We start from the raw sequence: 19,940 nt of genomic DNA, 5'->3' as shown, positions 1-19,940 counted from the left end.
GTGATTAACTTGAACTCGTGGGGCGATAAACACATTAACTTGGACTCGAGTTTCTGTTGGGCTCAAGCCCTAAATACATATATAAATATAGGGCCTGTGTAGCTATGATCAAGTATAGCCCAACTTTTTCTAGCTGGACTGACGCATGTAGGGGACTCTGCGTATATGCCATGTGTTTTGAACACAACAGGGCGAATCATTATCAACCTTGTTACCACGGACGGGAAGTTGGGTCTAACAGAAAGAAAGTAACGAATTAAGATTCAAATTCCCGTTGAGAGAGGTATCCACTTTAGTACCCGACAGTGTCTTGAATATGATTACTTCCAATAGGAGGATGCCCATGATTTAAAAAAAAAAAACCTTTTACCTATGGCTCACAATATGGGGAATTAAGATTCAAACCATTGTAGAGAAATATGTTCTTATTTAGTACCTGACAGTATCTCAAACATAGTTACTTTCAATGGAAAGATACCTACTCCTTGCAAAAAAAAAATTGTTACTTACAAAACAAAACAGTCAAATTCTCATTGAATGAGATGCCTACATTTAGTATCGGCAATGTTTAAATATAATTGCTTTGTTAGGAGAGATATCTGCATGTAATACCCGGCACTGTATAGTGTGCGTGCGTGCATGGTGCACATGTATGTGTTTTATGGGGAAATATAGGTACAATTTGGCATGAAACATTGAAAATGATGATACAAATTAGGATTGAGATTGAAAAAATATATTAAAAAGTCTTTAATATGAATGATTGCTTATTATTTGGGATTAGACAAATTTATATATGTCGGATTAAGAAATATTATGGGGGGATGTAGTATTTTCCAAATCCACTTACGTAGGATTCTCTAATCCCATGTAACAAGAAATTGTTTATACTAAATACTTTTTTTTTAATGGTTTTTCTCACTTCCAATCCCAATTTTGATATTTTATTTTCAATACTTCATTCCAAACAAAACCATACTGGGTGTTGCTGGACAATTGGCCCTATATGCGTAGAAAGGCTTATTTTCCCAGTGGGGAGGATTGTTTGCCTGAGAAAATGGTGCGCTAATAAAGAGTCAGGTAATTTCAAAATAAGACTAAAATGTATATAACTCTCCTCAACTTTGAGTGAGTTGCATACAACTTCTCCCATTTTTAAAAATTTAAAACCAACACCCTAAGCTCTTATATTTTGACGGCTGACCCTTGCGGTTAAAAACATTGTTAAATTTAACAGAATGTATACTATATTAAATTAGTTAGTATGACTTGGCAAATGAGGTGGAATTTTTTACACTTCATCAATTAAATACTCAAGGTTCATTTGGCTATTCTACTAAAAGTAAACCCTAGTTTTCTTTTCTTGGCCTTCTCTTCCCTCGACATCTTCCTTTTTTCCCTCTGCATTATTTGTTTATTATAGACATTCAAAAAAATGCCTTGGCTTCAAGGTATGGGCTCACAACGGTGATTCCTAATTGTTCACGGTTTATACTGATTTGTATGTGTAAGTAATATGAAGATTGAAAGATTTTTCTTAATTGATTCTCTACATAATAAGAGGGGAATGACCATTAAAAAAAAAAGCCATTATCAGATTCTTCGAAGGAAGAAGATGATAGAAATAGAACTAACATTATGATAATCTGCATTCCAGAAGTTGAAACAAACAGTAGAAATAAATCAGCGTCGTGGGAGGGAGATGATTGAATCGGGGAAGGGGATTTAGGGACTGATATTCACAGAATGACAAAATTATCCTTTAAGCAAAACTGTGTATTCAATCAATGAATTCATGAAATATTAAAAATTCCATGTGATTTTCTAAGTCATCCTGACTAATACGATGTGGCACATATTCTGTTAGATCTAATAGTTTAGTCGACGACAAGGGCTTAGTGATTAAAATATGAAAGGATTAGGGTGTTGGTTTAAAACTTTTAAATATGAGAGGAGTTAGGTGCAGCTGATGTAAAGTTGAGGGAGGTTATACATATTTTAGCCTCAAACTAATAATAATAAAAAAAAAAAACCACCTTCAATCAATGGGGATTAGATATAGTAAAAAAAAAGAGTTTTTCACAATGTGATGAACCGATATTCAAATTACCATTGAGAAATGTGCCAATATTTAATGCTTGACAGTATTTTAAACATGATTGCTTTTGATAAGAGGATAGCTGTGATTACCCAAAAAAAAACCACATTCAACGATGGGGAGAGGATAGCTGCGATTACCCAAAAAAAACCACATTCAACGATGGGGAGAGGATAGCTGCAATATAATTTTTTTTAAAATTTTTATCATGAAAATTTCAAAAACCGAATTTTTGTTGTTTATTTTTTTTTTGGAACACATTGTTTATCCGAACTTTAATATCTACGTTTATGTACCCATAGCCTATAAAACCAAGACTTTTTGTTTTTGTTTTGTTTTCTTGAAGCCATAGTTTGCAGCCCAGGATAATGCGCTCATCTGTTTTTGGTCAAATTATTAATATTTTAATCATGCGGTGATTAATGTTGAGGATGCACTTTCTTTATACGAGGGAGTCAAAGATGCACTTGAAATGACGAAAATAGTTATTAGGACGTTGAAATGATGAAAATAAAAAGTTTTAAGGTTGGCAGGGGAAAAAAACTTTAAAAAGTTTTATGAGAAACATTTAAAGTTAAGGAGCCAGAGTACATAAAATTTTAAATTTTGCAAATTTCAAAAATCAAAAGATCCAGATCGATGTCAACACAACAAAAATACTGCTTGAACTTTAAAATGGTTTTTCTCTTTTTTGTCACCAATCAATTATTTATGTTAATTTATTTTGTTTAGGTTAATCCTCTAGTCTGTGTGAATGGTGATAGGGTCAAACTTCAACAAAAGGATTCCCTCTCAAATCCTCATACCTGTGAAGATAAGAACTGGAGGGAAAGGAGGAGTAATTCTTATTTACTTAAACCATCTAATTGTGTATTATGTTAGTCTTCTATTTGGAGACCTCCAAAGTGAAGCCAAAGGTATATAAAATAATTAATGAAATTAATTCTCATAGATGCATAATATGTAGCTTCTGAGCCGCGGAATAACAACTCCTGAAACTATTCATTAAAGATGTGGGAGAATAACTTTTATTCACTTTAATAACATAAAAAATTGTTTAGAAGTACTTATATTACGTATATGTAAATACGTTTATATATGTTGAGACAAAACTGTCATTATCATTATATATTTATTTTGTATTTCGTATGTTATTTTTTGAAATATCTTACAACGTTCCAAACAAGTACTAAATGTATTATATAATTTTCTATTTATAAGCCTCAAACATCAAGAAAAATTGCATAAAATAAACAATAAAATTAATTCTCATGAGTGCATAACATGTAATCTTGGAGCTAGGAAATACGAACTCCTAAAAATTTATTCATTAAAAAGTTGTGTAAATTCATAGACATTCAAATAAGCTAATATTCGCAACAATACTCTAATCTCACAATTTCTTTGGGCTGTGAATGTGGATAAGGGCTAAGAGATTTTTGTTTTTATTTTTAATTTTTAATTTTTTTGCCCCAGTGCCCTAATTTTATATGTATAATTTTTAATCAGACTTGGATTTGTATAATTTTTTAATCAGAGTTGGATAAAGGGGAAGAAAAAGAGATTAGGGGAAACCTTGCATGATTCTGTAGTTTCCTATATCTAGAGCCCTATATTGCAAATCATATATATGCGCCTGTATGTATGTCTGCATATTAAGTTAACACCATCGTGATGGTATTGATAGGGTACACAAACCGACTATATTAGCTTCAAATTTCCTTTTTTGGCTTGCCGATTCTCTTCACTCCCCTCCCCCGGCTTCGCGGAGAACTCTGAAAGGGGTTTTCTCCCATGAGTGCCCACAGTCTTCTTCCCTCCGCAGCAAATTCCCATCTTCCCATTAATCCTCCCATCGGCGGAGTGTTCGACAGTTTTTGTCTTTTCGTAGAAGGTTTTGAGCAACCTTCGCGGGTTCATTAGGGTTTGGAGAACATCGCGATTTTAGTTGAGTTTGTTTTTGTTTTCTTTGGGGTTTTTTTATTATTGTAGATATAGGGGTTGGTTAGGGTTTTGTTAATCGGAGATGGGGAGCGTGGATCGGGTCGGTGATCGGACATTCAAGCCTAACTTCACGGTTGATGGTGCGTTGAAGCTGAGGGAAAAAGTGAACGAGAAGCTGAAGGAATTCATGGGGGATTACACTGATGACACTCTTGTGGTACGAGCTTATTGTCACGCTTGTCGATTTTGTGTACTTGTTTACTTTATCAATCTGGGAGGAAAAAACTAGGCTGTTTACGGGGGTTGTCTCGTTGTTCTTCTACAATGTATTATATGTGGTATGATTAAAAGAAGCCTTCATCTATATTTTATGTAGTATGGTTAAGAGAAGCCTGCCTCCTGTGCCATGAAGGGAATGCCACTCCTTGTCTAAGTAGGACCTCTTAAAGGTCTCAAATAATGAAACTAACTTCTTATTCCCCCTTTCTAACTCTAATGTAATTTCACGAAATTGAACATGGCAAACATCATTGCCTGACTATCCCTACAAGCATTTTTGGATTCAAGTGGAATCGAATGCTCTTGTGAATTATTATTGCTGATACGCATGCCGCACAAATTGCGGATGAAAAGTAGTTATTTTCTTAACAAATAAAGAGTTACAGTTTCTGCGTATTCTTTATGATAATGATATGAGCTTACGTAGGAACTACGACTGAATGATGTGAGAAGGACTTATGTGGAAGTATCCCCATATGTGTAACTGGAATGTTAAGGAGTTCTACATATTAAGGAATCTTATAAGGTTCAAATAAATATAAAGTGGAGATGTGTTGGTTGCTGTGAAAGTGAAACGGAGGTTCAAATAGCTCAGATTTTTTTTTCCCCGGTTCACAAGTCTTCTTTACAACGATTTATGCCTTTATGATAACCCTTACGTATCTCTTTTCCATCTCAGTTGTAAACAAGAAGGCGACTTAGCACATAAATAGGGAGGCTTTTAGTCTATATTCAGGTTACAAGGGAGCTTGATGATGGGTATTGTATGAAAGAGCAGTGCCAGTTTCTTGCAATCATGCTGTAAATCATGTATATGACATGAAACACACACATTAACATGCCCATTATGAAACTCGTAACTTTTGTATGGCTGATTTATCTTAGATATAGCCTAATGGGAAAATACAGATCGATGAGTATATAATTTATCCTACAACATATTTATGAGGAAGACAGAGATTTGGTGCATGTACCAAGACTGCAGTTATGATCAACTAAATCAGAAAATTTCTGTTGATGGTTCAAATTTATGAGACACAGTTAAAAGTACTAGTTTGTGCTTTGCTTTCAGTAGATATTAATAATGTTCACAGAAAATGAGTGGCTTTGGCCTTTCCTTGTGTCAGCGCAGTGCTGATACTTTTTTCTTTCTTTCATTTTTAAAATTTTTTAGATAGTAGAAAAATAGCAGCAAAATGATGCTTGATTCTTGAACACTCCCCCACAAACACAAAAGGATGCTCAATTGTAGCCTAGTCGGAAACTGTAATGGTCATACATGGGGCGAACAAGTTGGATTCAACTTGTTTTGGACCATGATAAGGATTAGAGTACATATCTTTGGATTTGCACTGTTGCTGCATCTAATTGGGTTAGGCGTCTTCGAAGATAGATGTTACCAGTATATGGGAATTTGGGTTCCAGATTCAAGTGTTAGAATGCTTGCCTTTTATTGGGGCCTCAAGTTGTATGGTATTGATTTTGGATGCTAGCATGATTGGTAATGGTTGTAAGTGACGACTGAAATATCTGTTAGTTTGTCTTTAAGTGGAAAAGCACATATGGTAATGATGAATATATGATGAAGGATTCCTGCCTTTTCAATTGTCATATTGACATTGTTTTTCAGCTACATATGTTGATCTTATAACGTTGTCTTCTATGTCTGATTTGGGTTTTGGAGATTTCAAATTAGCCACTCCAAATTTAATTTGAAATTCACTCTGCTGTGGCAGGATTATGTTATTGTTTTATTGAGGAATGGCAGGCAAAAAGAACAAGCAAAGAATGAATTGAATGTTTTCCTGGGGGATGATAGCGATTCTTTTGTATCCTGGTAATTTTTGTATCATAGCTTACTGACAAATTTGGTGTTATTATCATTGCAATCAATATAGTAGATAGACCCATAATGATATGTACTAATTCATGTGTGTATATTGCTAACAGGCTTTGGGATCATCTGACTCTGAATATAGATTTGTATGTACAACCTAAAGAAGGGCAGGATGGGGCTCCCAAAAAAATCATATCGGAGGTCCAAGCTAGTGTTGATGACGCTCAGCATTTAAATTCAGAGTCCGACAGAGGAAAGTCTCATAAGTTATCTAGAAGACGGCACAACAAAGATTGGAAAGGATTAGGGAGGGAGGAAACTGAGCCACCTACCCTACGCAGCTCTGTGGTTGACAATTCTCATTCGGATGAAAAAACCCGAACAGAAGCTGACCATCATCCAAAGTCACCACCTTCACCTCTAGTTCGGAGGAAGAGAGGCCATCCAGATGAGCAAAAGACAAAGGTTTGAATTGGTGAAATATTTATATTGATGATTGTGTGATGTTTATGATGGACTTCTGTAAACTGAATTTTGTTTAACAATGCGTCAACACTAATAAGTAGGTCAGTATCAAAGGGGAATACAAACGACTTCATTCATACAACAGAGAAAAGGTGTAATAGTTGCTCTAATGGTGTAGTTAGTTGATGGCAATTATATAGTGAGCATTTGGGATATTGCTTATTTTGATTAAAAATGTTAAGCTGATGTTTTCATAACTTTCTCCAACTCTTTTTATTAGTATTACTTATGAAATCTGTAGATGCTCTTCCGTGTCCTTTTCCCTGCTATCTTTTTCCTGTCCATTTTATGACTAATTTTGTAGTAAACAAGAGAATGCCCTTTTTTGGGCTTTCATTGTAACTTCTAACCTTCAAGGAATTTTGACAGAGGGATGCAATATCACAAGCAACCATCAATGCACCTCGGCGGCTACTTCAGTTTGCTGTACGAGATGCTGTGGCTACTTCAAGGCCATCTAATTCTGGCCCATCTGTGGAGCCCTCCTTGAAGCGTCTTCGTTCTGTAGTCTCTACATCCTCTGCTGATTCATCTTTAGCTGAACGTCCTCAAAGGTTACAGCCTATTCCTAGGGTGTCAAATCCCATGTCCACGGTGATTAAAGCTGTGGCAGAAGCTGCTGAAGATGTGATGAAATTTAAATCCTCAGGCAGTGTGTTTGATCGACTTGGCCGTGGTACGGATCCATCAGATGGTAGCTGCCAACTTGAAGATGATTATCAAATTCAGGAGCAAAACCAAGCAATTTATCTTCAAAGAACTGACTACAGTGGTCAGTATGCCACAAGTAATACTATGTTGGAAGATGAAGCTGATTTTCCTTTTGATCATACTTCAGATAACGAAGAGTATAATGATGTGAATGCCATGGGTCATAGGGGGGTTGGTGCTTTGCAGCTTGCCTCCTCTGGTGGAAACACGGGTGATAATTCATCCATGGTGCAGTATGGTGTTGCTAAAAACACTGATCATAATATGTATCTTAAGCAGAATAGAGGTCATGAGCAACCTGCTGCACCTAACACGTCCCATGAGATAGTGAATATTTCTGTAAATGTAAATACTTGGAAGTCACCACAATATCAGGAACCAAGAGAGGTTGCAGAAATAGATGGTCTTAAAACTAGAGACTCTGAGGCAGGGACTCCCAGATCTTGCCATCAACTGATGAAGGCCAAGGCCAGCACTCTGAAAGTTAGTAATGGGAACGTGAGTTATTCATTTGACACAAGTATTCTGATTAAATTTGAAATTTGAATATCTAGGAAAACTATGTTCTTGGGCTTTTAGTTATTGCTCACTGTTTTTAATACATATGAAATTTAATTAAATATTTAGGAGAACAATGTTCTTGAGCTTTTAGTTGTTGCTCATTGTTTTTAATGCGGAATTATGACGTTCAACAGGCCAACACTGCTTTCAATGTTCAAAAAGAATCTCAGAAGACGCACGTATCTGCTTCTGGTGAGTGCTAGATGTTATTCAAGAATTCTTCTTCCTGCCTCCAAGAAAATAATGCGAATGTTATATTTCGGGCTTATTACTTACTATAATTTTTATGCTTTGTATTTTTAACATTTTGGTTGTGTCCATGCTTTGTCAATCTCACATCTGAGTTGAAGATTTATAATTTTACTTTTCACCTTTTGGGTTCTTAGGTTCGGGTGCTGCTGGTCGTCCTTTGGAGGATGCTGATTCCCGAACCATTTTTGTTGGCAATGTAATGACTCGTGCTCCTTTGATTTGGGTGGGGGAGATTAATCCCCTTGGATATGTTGAATCTGCTCATTTTCTGAAGTTTCCAATATTTACTTTTCTCAGGTTCATTTTGCTGCCACCAAAGACAGCTTATCTCGCCATTTTAATAAATTTGGGGACGTGCTAAAAGTGGTCATACTTGTTGATGCCGCAACAGGGCAACCCAAAGGGTAAGATGTTTCATATTCTCTTACTCATCACACGTCCAATGCATTCTGTAGCAACTCGATGCTGATCCATGTTTCTTGAGCAGGTCAGCTTATGTGGAGTTCATGCGAAAAGAATCAGCAGAGAATGCATTATCTCTGGATGGCACATCTTTCATGTCACGGATTCTTAAGGTATCACATCACATTTAAGAGGATTTTCAGGGGGTGCATGATGTGCGAAGTGTTGTGATTTAAAACTCCTTAAGCTCTATCATTCTGAAATTCTCCTTTGCCCATTACCATACTTGCTTTATCTAATGCAGGTTGTGAAGAAAGGTGCTGCGCCACAAGAATCCACTCCAACAATAGCATGGCCACGTGGAGTTCGGGGATCTTCATTTCCCACTGCTAGGTTTTCAAGAGCTCCCTTTCCGAGAGGCAGTCCTGGTGCATTCTGGTCTCGGCCTCCAATGAGAATTGGGGCCAGGAGCATGCAATGGAAGCGAGATGCTCAGGGCCCTAATCAGCCTGACAATGGTGCTTCTTTCAATACCAGCAGCACTGCTGTGCCTGCTGCGCTGCGCGTGGTCTTACCTATGTAAGAACAGAGTCGAAGCCAGAAAGTGGCTAGGGTAGAATGTAAGATCAACTTTGGGGTGATGTTGCCTTGGAGGGAATGAATGCTGGGCAAAATTTTTTGCAGAGGAAAGGAGTTTTCATCCACCAACATATGGAGTCATCTGGCTTACTTTATGGAACATTCTCGTAAATGCACTTTAATGATGCGTATAAATATCGCTGGTTGATAAAATTATTCATTGCAGGGGCGTGACTTTTTGATGGAATGAAGATGAGAAGAATGTAATGGAAATAGTTAGGATCTTGATATCCATTTTTCCTCCCAATATTGTCCATAGAGTTGAATTAAAATTTGTGGATAGGATGGCCTTAAATGGTCCGTTTTGGGACAATCTGTTTTGGTTTTCCACTTGGGATTAATTTTGATTTATAAATAAAGAAGGTAGAAAATGATGGAAAAAAAGGTAAAAGATGAATTGCACGCGCACTGTCCCATACTCTGCCCATAGATTTATTTACATGTTTACATATTTGGTAAATTCTTTGTGCAAAGTTTCTTTTGCTGCTATGAATTGGTTTTGTATATGATAAGTTTATAATAGATCTCTCTTGTAGTTTTGAGGGCTCGGATATTTAAGTTCGAGATGGTTGCAATTATGGTGAAAGATAAATGTGCTGACCAAAAAGGAGAAATATTCCCTCGGTCCTTTTTCAGTGAGTAGGTCAGAATGAGAAAAAAAGATGACAATATATGGAAAAAAGATAGAGTGAAAGTATATTAATTAAGGATAAAATGGGTGAAAATGCATTTAATGTTAAAGCAAACTCAACAGGACAGATCAATACAAAATTTGAATATTATATAATAAGATTTGAATATTATAATGAGAAACATAGAGGAAGTAACATGGTTGCGCTTAGTAAAGCAATGTTTCTTTCTTGTGAAGAGACATGGACAATTATCCTTTGGATTTTTTTTAATTAATTCATGGAGTGAACATGGAGGAGGTATTTTCAGAAAGAGAGAGATGCCGGGATGTAGAGTTGTATGTAGGATTGATATCTCATTCATTTTTTTGTACGCAGAAGGTTTAAACTGAAGCAAGTTTATCTATATCTATTTTCATAAATATGTGAATATAAAATGTAAAATTCTTAGTAATTTGCACACTTATAGTTTATGGTGTGATATGGTGTCACTCACTTCTAGGTCCTATATTTATAGTATATTTAATTCTTTCAACTTGCTTATTATTTTCTTGAAATTTAAGACGCATTTGTATAATTTGATTCAAAAGCACAAATTTATGTACTTGAAAAATATATGATTTTTACATCACTTGTATCACTAAACTCATGGCGTAGTGGCTCCCAGCATAAAACCAAACATAATATCTGATTTTAAATATCACTATCAATTTATGTGCACTAAACATTCACTAAAACAAGCATACAAGACAGAGAAAGAATTCAGCACAAACTTCTATTTCTTTGCAAAATAAGAGATACCATGTGATTTGAATCTTCTAACTAAAGTGATCAAGCACCAACTTCATTGACGGTGAAAGGTTTAAAAGGAAAAAAATAACTAATACCAATTCTCAAAATGGTTGAATCAGCATGACCCTAAGTTAGACCTAAAACAAGTATGTTGTGATGAGTTCTGTCATCTATAAATTCAAATAGCCTCACTCTAATTACTCCCAATACAACAAGAAATTAAAAAAGAAGAAAAAGGAAGAAAAAGTTGAAAGGATGAAGCAGTTTGGATCAAAGGCGTCTTCAATTTTGTTGGTTTTGTTGATAGTGAGGGCTCTGGTGGTACAAGGCCAAACCACTCAATGCACAAGCACTTTCTTCTCTGCTCTTGTGCAGCTCATACCTTGCAGGTTATCAGTTGCCCCATTCAGTCCCATTCCTCCAAGTGATGCCTGCTGCAGTGCCATTAAGGCTCTAGGGCAGCCCTGCTTGTGTGTCCTTGTCAATGGCCCTCCGATCTCCGGCGTAGACCGGAATATGGCCTTGCAGCTCCCAGAGAAATGCACCACCAACTTTGAGCCATGTAAGTATATTCATCTCTTCCCTATCTCTGGTTTTTTTTTTTTTTTCCTTTTGGTTTATAACAAGCAAATCTACAAGATTGTAGGAGTTGGCTATTGTTTATAACTTCCAAACAGTAATGAAGGTATAGAGTATCTCATAATCTCAACATGCAAGTGAACGAAGGATTACTAATTTTCTTTTTCTCTCCTCCTGTTCGCAGGTGATATCATGAAGTGAAGGGAAGTTTCTATTACCAATATGTATTTTTCTCCTTCTTTGGACACTTACGTAGGAATTCTCCAATAAAAAGATGTTGCCTGGGATTATGAACTGAACTTTTGCAGTCTATTTCGTACTTTTGTAATTTCGTTCGATTATGATATTACTCAATTATAATTATGATATTACATAGGGAGAAATGGGACACGGTTACTTTGTTGTGGTTCTCTAAGCAAATACTCCATACCAATAGGTAAAATTACTCTTCAATTAAAAAATAATAATTTGCCAACAAAAATTAAATCAATTGATAAAAATTTAAGTCAGTCCACAACATAGATCTTGTTTTTGAAGTAAATCTTATTGGTAAGTGATTTGTAAATATTTATGCAAGTGTTTTGATTCTAAAGATATGTCTAAGTCACTACAACTTGTCCCCCAGGGCAAAAAAAAGAAAAGAAAAAAAGCTAATTCATAATTTAATTCATAAATTATTAGATTTATGAGCTGACAAAGACAAAGACTAACGCTGATTACAAATAAAAGAAATATAATTTGAAAACATTCTTACAGGATATTAATGTCCAGCTGCAAAAGGTAATAATGAAAGAGGATGCCGTAGCAGTAAAGGGCAAAAAAAGATAATTACAATGAGATCATGAGATCAGGCAAAGAACAAAATTACCAGAAAATCTTAATAACAAAATAAAATTATTATTTTTTACTTTAAACTAGTAATTAAAAAACTGTTCAATTATTATTGCAACTTTCTAGTAATTATATTTTTATTTGGGATTTTTTGTAATTCTCCCAAAGAAAATTAGGAAGGTGATGACAATATACAAAAATTAACATTTTTTATTAAGTATAGTTTTTTTCACTTATGTTACTTTACTAGACCCTTGCAATAAAATGAAAAAAAAAGCTTGAAACACACAACAAAAGTTAAATAACTTAGTTGGAAATAAAAGTTAAATCATTTAATATTCACTTTCAATTTATACATGTTATATTAAATGATCAAAAACATTTCTTAAACTAGATGTTTTTACACCATCATAATTCTGTGACATTCTCATTTTGGCAAACGGGAGCAATTCTTTCCCCATTTCATACTAAATATAATTTAAATCATAATATTACATTCTATTCTGGTTCTAATCCAATCTAGCGACTAGCAAGAGCACCTTACACTGGGGGGGGGGGGGGGGAAGAACAGCCTGCTGGCTAAAACTTGAACCCTTCCTTCTACCTCCAATACACGTGATAATCAAAAGGAAAATATGTACACATCCCTGAGTTAAGGAACTGCCTTCTCAACCTTGTCAAATTAGATTGTAAACCATCATTTATGAAAAATACACTCAAGGGGCAGCACAAAATTACCGATCCTACAAAATTTCTACCCTGGGCGGTTCCCTGCCTAGATTGATTGAAATTAGTGCAGTAACCCCTTTTTTTCCTTCTTTTGTTGATCACAGTATAATAATAATAAATGAACCGGAGAAACTGTCGTAGGGTTTTCATCTTCATCCAGATCCTGAAGCAGCTCTCTGTTTAACATCTTCTCCTTGCTCTTCCTTGGCAAACTCCTCGATCAATTGACGCCGTCTTTGTGTCAGGTTTCTGCAACACATCGAAAAAGAGCCAAACCATTATGTTCTAAGCTTTCATCAAACATAAGTTTCTTCACAGAAGAAGAAATGGCAAGGGGGGGAGGGGGAAAAAAAAGCCTAGAATATCTCTATATTGTGTGTGAGGGCGTTGGTAGCTCATTAACCCTCCAGAACATGATCTCAATGGCACTTACGTTGGGATGCTGACGTTAAAGTGAACATATTGATCCCCAAATGTCCACGAATTTTTGGTTTTGATCCCTGTCAGAAAAACAGAAAGTGACGGCAAAAGAGATTCAGACTTGCAAATCCACGAACCATATTTCTCGAAGAAGTTATAATAATACAATAATAATTTTACAGAGGATGCCATGAATTTCCCCACCTTTCTTTTTCAACACCACCTTCTGACCAGGTTGGGTGCCAGGGCGAACCTGCCAAACAGGGCCTGTCATTCACACTTCAACAATCACGAAATTTTCAGAATATAGAACATATTTCCACACAAACCTTGAGAACAACATCTCCTGTAAGAGTGGGGACCTGAATGGTTCCCCCTAAAATTGCCTGAAAAAGAAAATCAAATATTTCATTATTTAGACTCATCTCAATTATTATTCCAAATAGACCTTGACTCCTGGAATATGAATAGCATCGAATGTGAATTTCAAAGCATACAAGCGCACTGAAATAAAGAGAAAAATACAAGTAGCATAAACTTTTTTTCTTCTATCTATGGATCCATTCAATGTACTTTGCCCCAAATTTATATGTTTAGGACCAAAAGGGAGAACCATGTAGATTGAACCTGAAGCCATTGCTGATAAACATAATAGCCCACTGCTCAAATAGTGCACAGTTTGGGAATGTTACCTGGGTGATGCTTAAAACAGCATCCACGTGAATATCAGATCCTTCTCTTCGGAAAACGGGGTCTTCTCTAACCTGGGGAAAAAAAGAGGTTGAAAGGAAAGATTCAACTATGAGATGCAAAAGGAAAAGAAAGACGAACCCTTAGCCATTAAAGAGATAAAAAGTCATACCCTAACAATCACGTAAAGATCACCTGGGTGATCTCCATCAGGGTCTGCTCCACCACTTCTATAAACTTTTATAGTCTCATTGTTGTCTATCCCTGTAAATATGAAAAGGAAAAAGATAAAACAATCAACATTTTTTACAAATGTAAGGGGAAAAAATAGCTAATAGACATGCATCACTAGCAGCAAATATTTATGATCCTTGCCCTTAAGCCTTCTCAAACGAGTGGAAGTATTTTGTTAACCAAAGATAGCTCCAAACTTAGGATTTTTAATAGGCTAAAGTTATTCAAAAGTTCGATTCCTCTCCAATCAAGAGATTTTTGAATTCTTCCTTTTCATTTGCTGTAACTGTTAAGTATAGTATATAGTAAATTAGTGGATCAATATGACAGGAACATTCATGAGGAAATTGCTCATTAATTTAGCATATGTATATGCAACCTTGACGAGGGCTACATAACATAATGCATCCAGAAATATCAAAAAATGTTTACCAGGCACGAAATCCAACTTGACTGACTTTGTTCCTTTGATAACCTTTGCACCCCTGCAAGACTTGCAGAAGCTCTGGTACCAAGAAAAAGAAAATTATAAAAATTGTAAAGAGGTTATATGCAAGATGTTACCAAAAAAGAAATAGCTATAACTAAGCAACATGAGTTGTTCATCATATGATTTTCATAAAAATGAACAGGGAATGCAACAGAAACAACGAACCATAAAGTCAATAAATGTTTAAAAAAAAAAAAAGTGAGTAGAATAACGAATCTTGTGCTCTGCACTCAACCTTTTAAAAAATGGGAGATATTGATTTTTAGGGGAAAAAAATAGACATTCACACAAACAAAAATGTACCCAAATTCCTCATTGCCAAAAAGGGTACCCAAATTCCTCATAGGAAAGAATATTTTATAATCAAGAACAATAAAATCATAGAAAAGAGATAGATGGATTATATCCACACCAAAAAAAATTGAGAATGTGCATCATACCGATACAATTTTTCCAGTTCCCTTGCATGTGGTGCAGGTACTCTCCATCCTGAATATTCCAGCTTGTACATAATTCTGAAATATATCAAAGAATATCAATTTGACAACTAAAACTAAAGCCTGCCACAAATTAAAAAAAAAAAAAAAGCTTCACATCAAGAAATTACTCACCACCCCAGACCCTTTACAGCGTTTGCAAGTTTCAGGTCTTGTTCCAGGAGGAACACCACTACCACCTGCAATAGCTCAGCAGAATAAATAATGAGGCTGAAAATTTCACCTCTACTGCATTGCCTCTACTAACAAAACTGAACAACAAAGAAAAAGTTGGACAAATAATAGGATCAGCGGACCAGAAACGTATAACAATAGTTAAAATGATGGGCATACCACAAGCATTACAAAGCACATCAGTTTGAAATGACACAGTTTTGGTGCATCCTTGAACAGCTTCCATAAATGATAGTTCAACAAAGGTCTGTACAAAATATAATACCGTGAGATGCTTTATATTAAACAACTTAATAGCACACCTAAGGTCGTCCAAGTGTTAAGAAAGACAGAACCTTGACATCCTCTCCACCAACACCTTGATGAAAAAAGTTCTTGACAAAATCCTGCTCATAATTGAGGGCAATGCCAAATCATAAAAGATCAACGCATTAGAATTCTAGAGATACTTCTATAACTTACAGAGCATATGATTCCTAGAAACTACAGCAGCAAGAGTGAGGACAGAAGAACGAGTAACTAAGCTGATCCAAAATGCCATGGTGCCCAACATTAAATCTTGGATACATTTACAAAGCAATTACAACATGTAACTAAACATGAGTAAAATCAAATGTAGAAGAGGACCACCGAAGTTCATTTAGATTCAAGTCTGAACTAATAATCCCGGTGATTGTATATTTACTCAAGGTCTCCTACTTGGGTATTTGGAAATCATATAGAAAAGATTCAAAAATAAAATTTAAGAATCACCACATATTGGTTTTATTATACATCTATATTTTCTAAAACAATACATATTGACTTACATAACAAAAAATGAAAGTTACAGGCGGACAAGAGTAAGAGATGGAATGAGGCAAGTCATTACATGATCACGGAATATCTGCTCAAATGGATTAAAGCCAGCATCTCCTCCAAAACCATTGCTTTGTTGATTTACGTAGGCATCATGGCCAACCTGCAGATTCACGTTCAATAGATACGATAGAATTGACTCAACAAATTAGCAAAGCAATTCACATTAACAGCCAATAAATAATAAGACGAGTTATACACACAAGCACATCATACACATCTATGATCTACAAGCTCACTAACATCAAGAAAACGAGTTCTAAAAAATTATCGTGTCTAGTATATCATCCACCTTCCAAATCTGCCCTCTATGAGGTTTCTTCACTCCTCTAAAAAGAAGGGGAAAAGGCATGTCAAATAATTCTGGGTTGAACAACAAAAAGCGTAGAAGGAAAAATTTCTGGGCAGTGATATCTCAGCAACCATAAATACACTAATTTTTAGTAATCATATGCAGCGCCTCCCCCCACCCCCTTTTTCAACACACACACACAAAAAAAGGGGGGGGGGCAAAAAAATAAGTCTTCTAGTTTAACAAAAAGCATTAGCAAAATGCAATACATGAAACTGATCACATTTCAAATTCTGAATAATAGGAGGGAGGAGGAGGAGTCAGATCATCATCATCATCATAATAATAATATCATCTTCACTTCATTAGCAAACATGAGGGAGTAAAGATGTCCTCATTTTATCGTCATGCAAGAAAATGTTCCCTATTCTCTCAGGCCTTTCAATTCCTTGACCTCTTTCAACAAATACCATCTTTATAGAATAGAAGTCTATCGTGAGGGTTATTACACTTAATACAGCCATTTGCGGTCACCTCCTTTTTAATAAACTATAACTCGCTATCATTCTCCCATTTGATAACTTTTCAAGCACAATTCTACAATTTACCCTAATGTTTCAGAATAGCATATAGCAACAGCAATAAAATGATAGATAAGGGAACCAAGAAATTTCCGGGGAGGCATGAGACCTGATCATATTGTTGCCGCTTTTCCTCATCCTTCAATACCTACATCAGAGGAGTTGGCCAAAGAAAAAAAAAAAAAAAAATAACAAGTAATAGATTATATAAGCTACCAGAGTTCAGGGTGATAACAAGAACAACAAAATTATACCTCATATGCCATCGAAACTTCTTGAAACTTCTTTTCAGCCTCAGGATCATCTTTGTTTGTGTCTGGATGGAGCTTCTTTGCAAGCTACAAAATGTAGACAATAACTGAGATAGCAGGAAAAGTAAAATAAAAATTCAGGCAGCTATTGATATCATAGCCAAGATTGCCAGAAGAATTCATGTGAAAAGAGAAAGAAGGGCAGGGAGGCATAATATATTTCATAACAGCAAAGCAAAATACACTTCAATAGTGTAGACATCAATACATTTTTGAGCGGAAGTATTCTGCCACAGATTTACTCATGCAGTAGACAGTATAAAAATCGAACACATGAATAAATAAAAATACAGATAGAGGATTCCAAATCAAACCGTGGGTAAAATTAACAAGACAAAAATAAACTGCACGTCATGCCACTAAACCGAATACAAGTCGGTTATTTGCAAATGGACCAATTTCTCTTGTAAAAGAAAACTTTTTAATGGTCCGCTAGTACTGTGAGGATGCAGAGATGGAAAATGAAAACGTCATACCCTGTGTCCAGGGTATGGACAAGGCATTGTACGATTGACCAGGAAACAGCTGGGAAAAACTTACCCCATAGTATGCTTTCTTTATTTCAGATGCGCTTGCATTCTTACTCACACCAAGAACATCATAATAATCTCTCGCCAATGAAGCTGTGAAGGAGTTTTGGGCAGAATAAGTCATTTACGCACCAGGGCCAGTGAATACGCATAGAAAGGGTCACTCATAAAAATGGGAAAAATTGAATGACAAGTTGAACATGGAATAAGTAAAATCTCATCCTGTTTCATCGGAGACATAACGAGAAAAGGATCAGCTAAGCAGAGGATGACAGTATTATCCCCAGTCCAATCCACAAAGATAAACAGGGAGACAAAATGCAAGATATAAAGAGCAGAGCCTTTATTCAAATGCTTTCCTTAGAAATGTAGGGCAAAAAGAAGAGAAGCAGAGGATAACAGTATTATCACCAGTCCTAACCACAAAGATAAACAGGGAGACAAAATGCAAGACATAAAGAGCAGAGCCTTTATTCAAATGCTTTTCTCAGAAATATAGGACAGAGAGAGGAAAAAAGAAGAGAGGGAATAAAGGGATAGAGAACAGGGAACAAGAGATAGAGGAAAGGAACTCAATTCATCATCCAAGCGTTCAAGCCCAATTACAACAAACCGCAGCCACCCATCGATAGACAAGGGTCATTAACAACACTAACGGCTAACGAATTCCAATCCCAGCCACCCTCGACGAACTCTTGTGGCACTTACTACTGCGTAAGAATTGGTTCCAGAAAAAACAGAAACGAAGTTTGCACAGGTGCAAAGAGATGATTCATACCCGTGCCATGAATGGATCTAGTTGTGCCCCAATATGTATTCACTGCTCCCAATAGCAACCGATTCTGCATAGTAAAAGCATCTCCAACTGAAAATATGTAGGGTGCAACAGAGTCAGCACTCAATAATAATGCAAATCAATTTCCCAAGGAAAACTGTCGCACCATGCAACGAATTCTCATTTGTCTAAGAAGTATAATTAAAACAAAACACCACAATTCAAAAACAGAAAATTTTTTTTGGGGGGGGGGGTGTTCAACGCTTTCCTTATCATTGAGGAAGCTATACAATGAGTTTGCAAAAGATGTGATTTTAGCAAATACCGTTTGAAGCGTAACTTCCCGTAATTCTAGACGGCTTGCAAATCCCTGAATGCAATGTCTTGTAACCTCTTTGGGACACAGCCTCGTGTATCTGCAATTCGCACCAAAAGAAGAACTCCCACATTACCAGATCACAATCACTAAAAAAGTCTGTAACAAGCCCTAAAACAATAAAAAGAGGTCAAAAGAGGAGGCCGCGTACGTCGTTCGCAGCGTCACGAAGGTAGTTTGACGCAAGAGATCGACGAGCAGCCCATCGAATCAGTCTGACGCCATTGGAGCGAACCATATTGGAGCCTAAGGACGTGTTAATCAATGATCAAAGGTGGAGTTTTGGAAAGATGATGGATATGGGTGGTGGCAATTGAGAGAGAGTTAAACCCCGGAAAAACCCTAATCAGAAGTATTGAACTGGAAGGTTCTAGTAGGGACTGAAGGGAGGGCCGGGGACAGGGGAAGAGAGAGAAAGAAAGGCTGAATTCTTTATTTGTATGAGAGAGAGAGTATTGATGGCCCAATCTTGCGGGAGAGACGATTCACAACGGCGCGAAGTACAGTTAGCATGTGTGGTGAGCATTTTTCTCTGCGACTCGGCTGGGGGTTTCCCCTGGGTCTGGGGCTTTCTCAAACCGGTGATGGGTTTCGGGTCGAAAAAACCGGTTGTGCCCTTTCCCAAACCAGGGGCACTCAACATATTTTGGATTTTTAATATAAAAACTATTTAATTATTTTTGAAATAAATTTCTTAATTCTAACAAATAAAACCTGATTTCTGCAGAATATCCCCATATAACAGTTAGATAAATCAGTTTAAAAAAAATAAATATAAAAGATAAAATAAATTAAAATTTTAGTTTTATTAAAACCAATTACTTTTTGTCAGAATTTTGGGCTGTTAATGTAATAATGTTATTCCGGCAAGAAAAATGTAATTAAGTTATGATATCATATGATT

At 36.0% G+C, this 19,940-nt stretch overlaps 3 protein-coding genes across 4 annotated transcripts; 2 read left to right on the top strand and 1 right to left on the bottom strand.

The window, feature by feature from the left end:
• The first annotated feature begins 3,681 nt into the window (after positions 1 to 3,681).
• On the top strand, positions 3,682 to 9,708 carry LOC114755080 (uncharacterized). Of its 2 annotated transcripts, none has more exons than XM_028943948.1 (9): positions 3,682 to 4,259; positions 6,058 to 6,158; positions 6,272 to 6,623; positions 7,053 to 7,877; positions 8,090 to 8,147; positions 8,342 to 8,403; positions 8,505 to 8,611; positions 8,695 to 8,782; positions 8,914 to 9,708. In XM_028943948.1, the coding sequence occupies exons 1-9, from the start codon at positions 4,125 to 4,127 to the stop codon at positions 9,190 to 9,192; spliced, it is 2,007 nt and encodes a 668-aa protein (XP_028799781.1). In that variant the 5' UTR covers positions 3,682 to 4,124; the 3' UTR covers positions 9,193 to 9,708. The 2 variants fall into 2 exon arrangements, with proteins under 2 accessions (XP_028799781.1, XP_028799780.1); XM_028943947.1 differs by having other exon boundaries at positions 7,053 to 7,892.
• A 1,216-nt stretch (positions 9,709 to 10,924) lies between these two features.
• Positions 10,925 to 11,449, top strand: LOC114755079 (protein LIM1-like). Its single transcript, XM_028943946.1, has 2 exons — positions 10,925 to 11,231; positions 11,433 to 11,449. Exons 1-2 carry the CDS (start codon positions 10,925 to 10,927, stop codon positions 11,447 to 11,449), a joined length of 324 nt encoding a protein of 107 aa, XP_028799779.1.
• Positions 11,450 to 12,509: 1,060 nt separating this feature from the next.
• On the bottom strand, positions 12,510 to 19,463 carry LOC114755077 (chaperone protein dnaJ GFA2, mitochondrial). Its single transcript, XM_028943944.1, has 18 exons — positions 19,188 to 19,463; positions 18,986 to 19,076; positions 18,664 to 18,750; positions 17,896 to 17,978; positions 17,299 to 17,382; positions 17,154 to 17,192; positions 16,185 to 16,274; positions 15,649 to 15,699; positions 15,473 to 15,560; positions 15,254 to 15,318; positions 15,083 to 15,157; positions 14,585 to 14,657; positions 14,091 to 14,182; positions 13,921 to 13,992; positions 13,558 to 13,614; positions 13,433 to 13,481; positions 13,242 to 13,308; positions 12,510 to 13,057 (listed from the first exon to the last, which is right to left on the bottom strand). The coding sequence occupies exons 1-18, from the start codon at positions 19,272 to 19,274 to the stop codon at positions 12,961 to 12,963; spliced, it is 1,347 nt and encodes a 448-aa protein (XP_028799777.1). The 5' UTR covers positions 19,275 to 19,463; the 3' UTR covers positions 12,510 to 12,960.
• Between the last annotated feature and the right edge of the window lie 477 nt (positions 19,464 to 19,940).

The sequence above is a fragment of the Neltuma alba genome, unplaced genomic scaffold (assembly GCF_004799145.2).
Source record: "Neltuma alba isolate B1F8T4 unplaced genomic scaffold, ASM479914v2 tig00010230_pilon, whole genome shotgun sequence".
NCBI classification, from domain to species: Eukaryota; Viridiplantae; Streptophyta; class Magnoliopsida; order Fabales; family Fabaceae; genus Neltuma; species Neltuma alba.
Note: the sequence above shows the minus strand (reverse complement) of the source record. Positions and strands in the feature narration are given on the sequence as shown.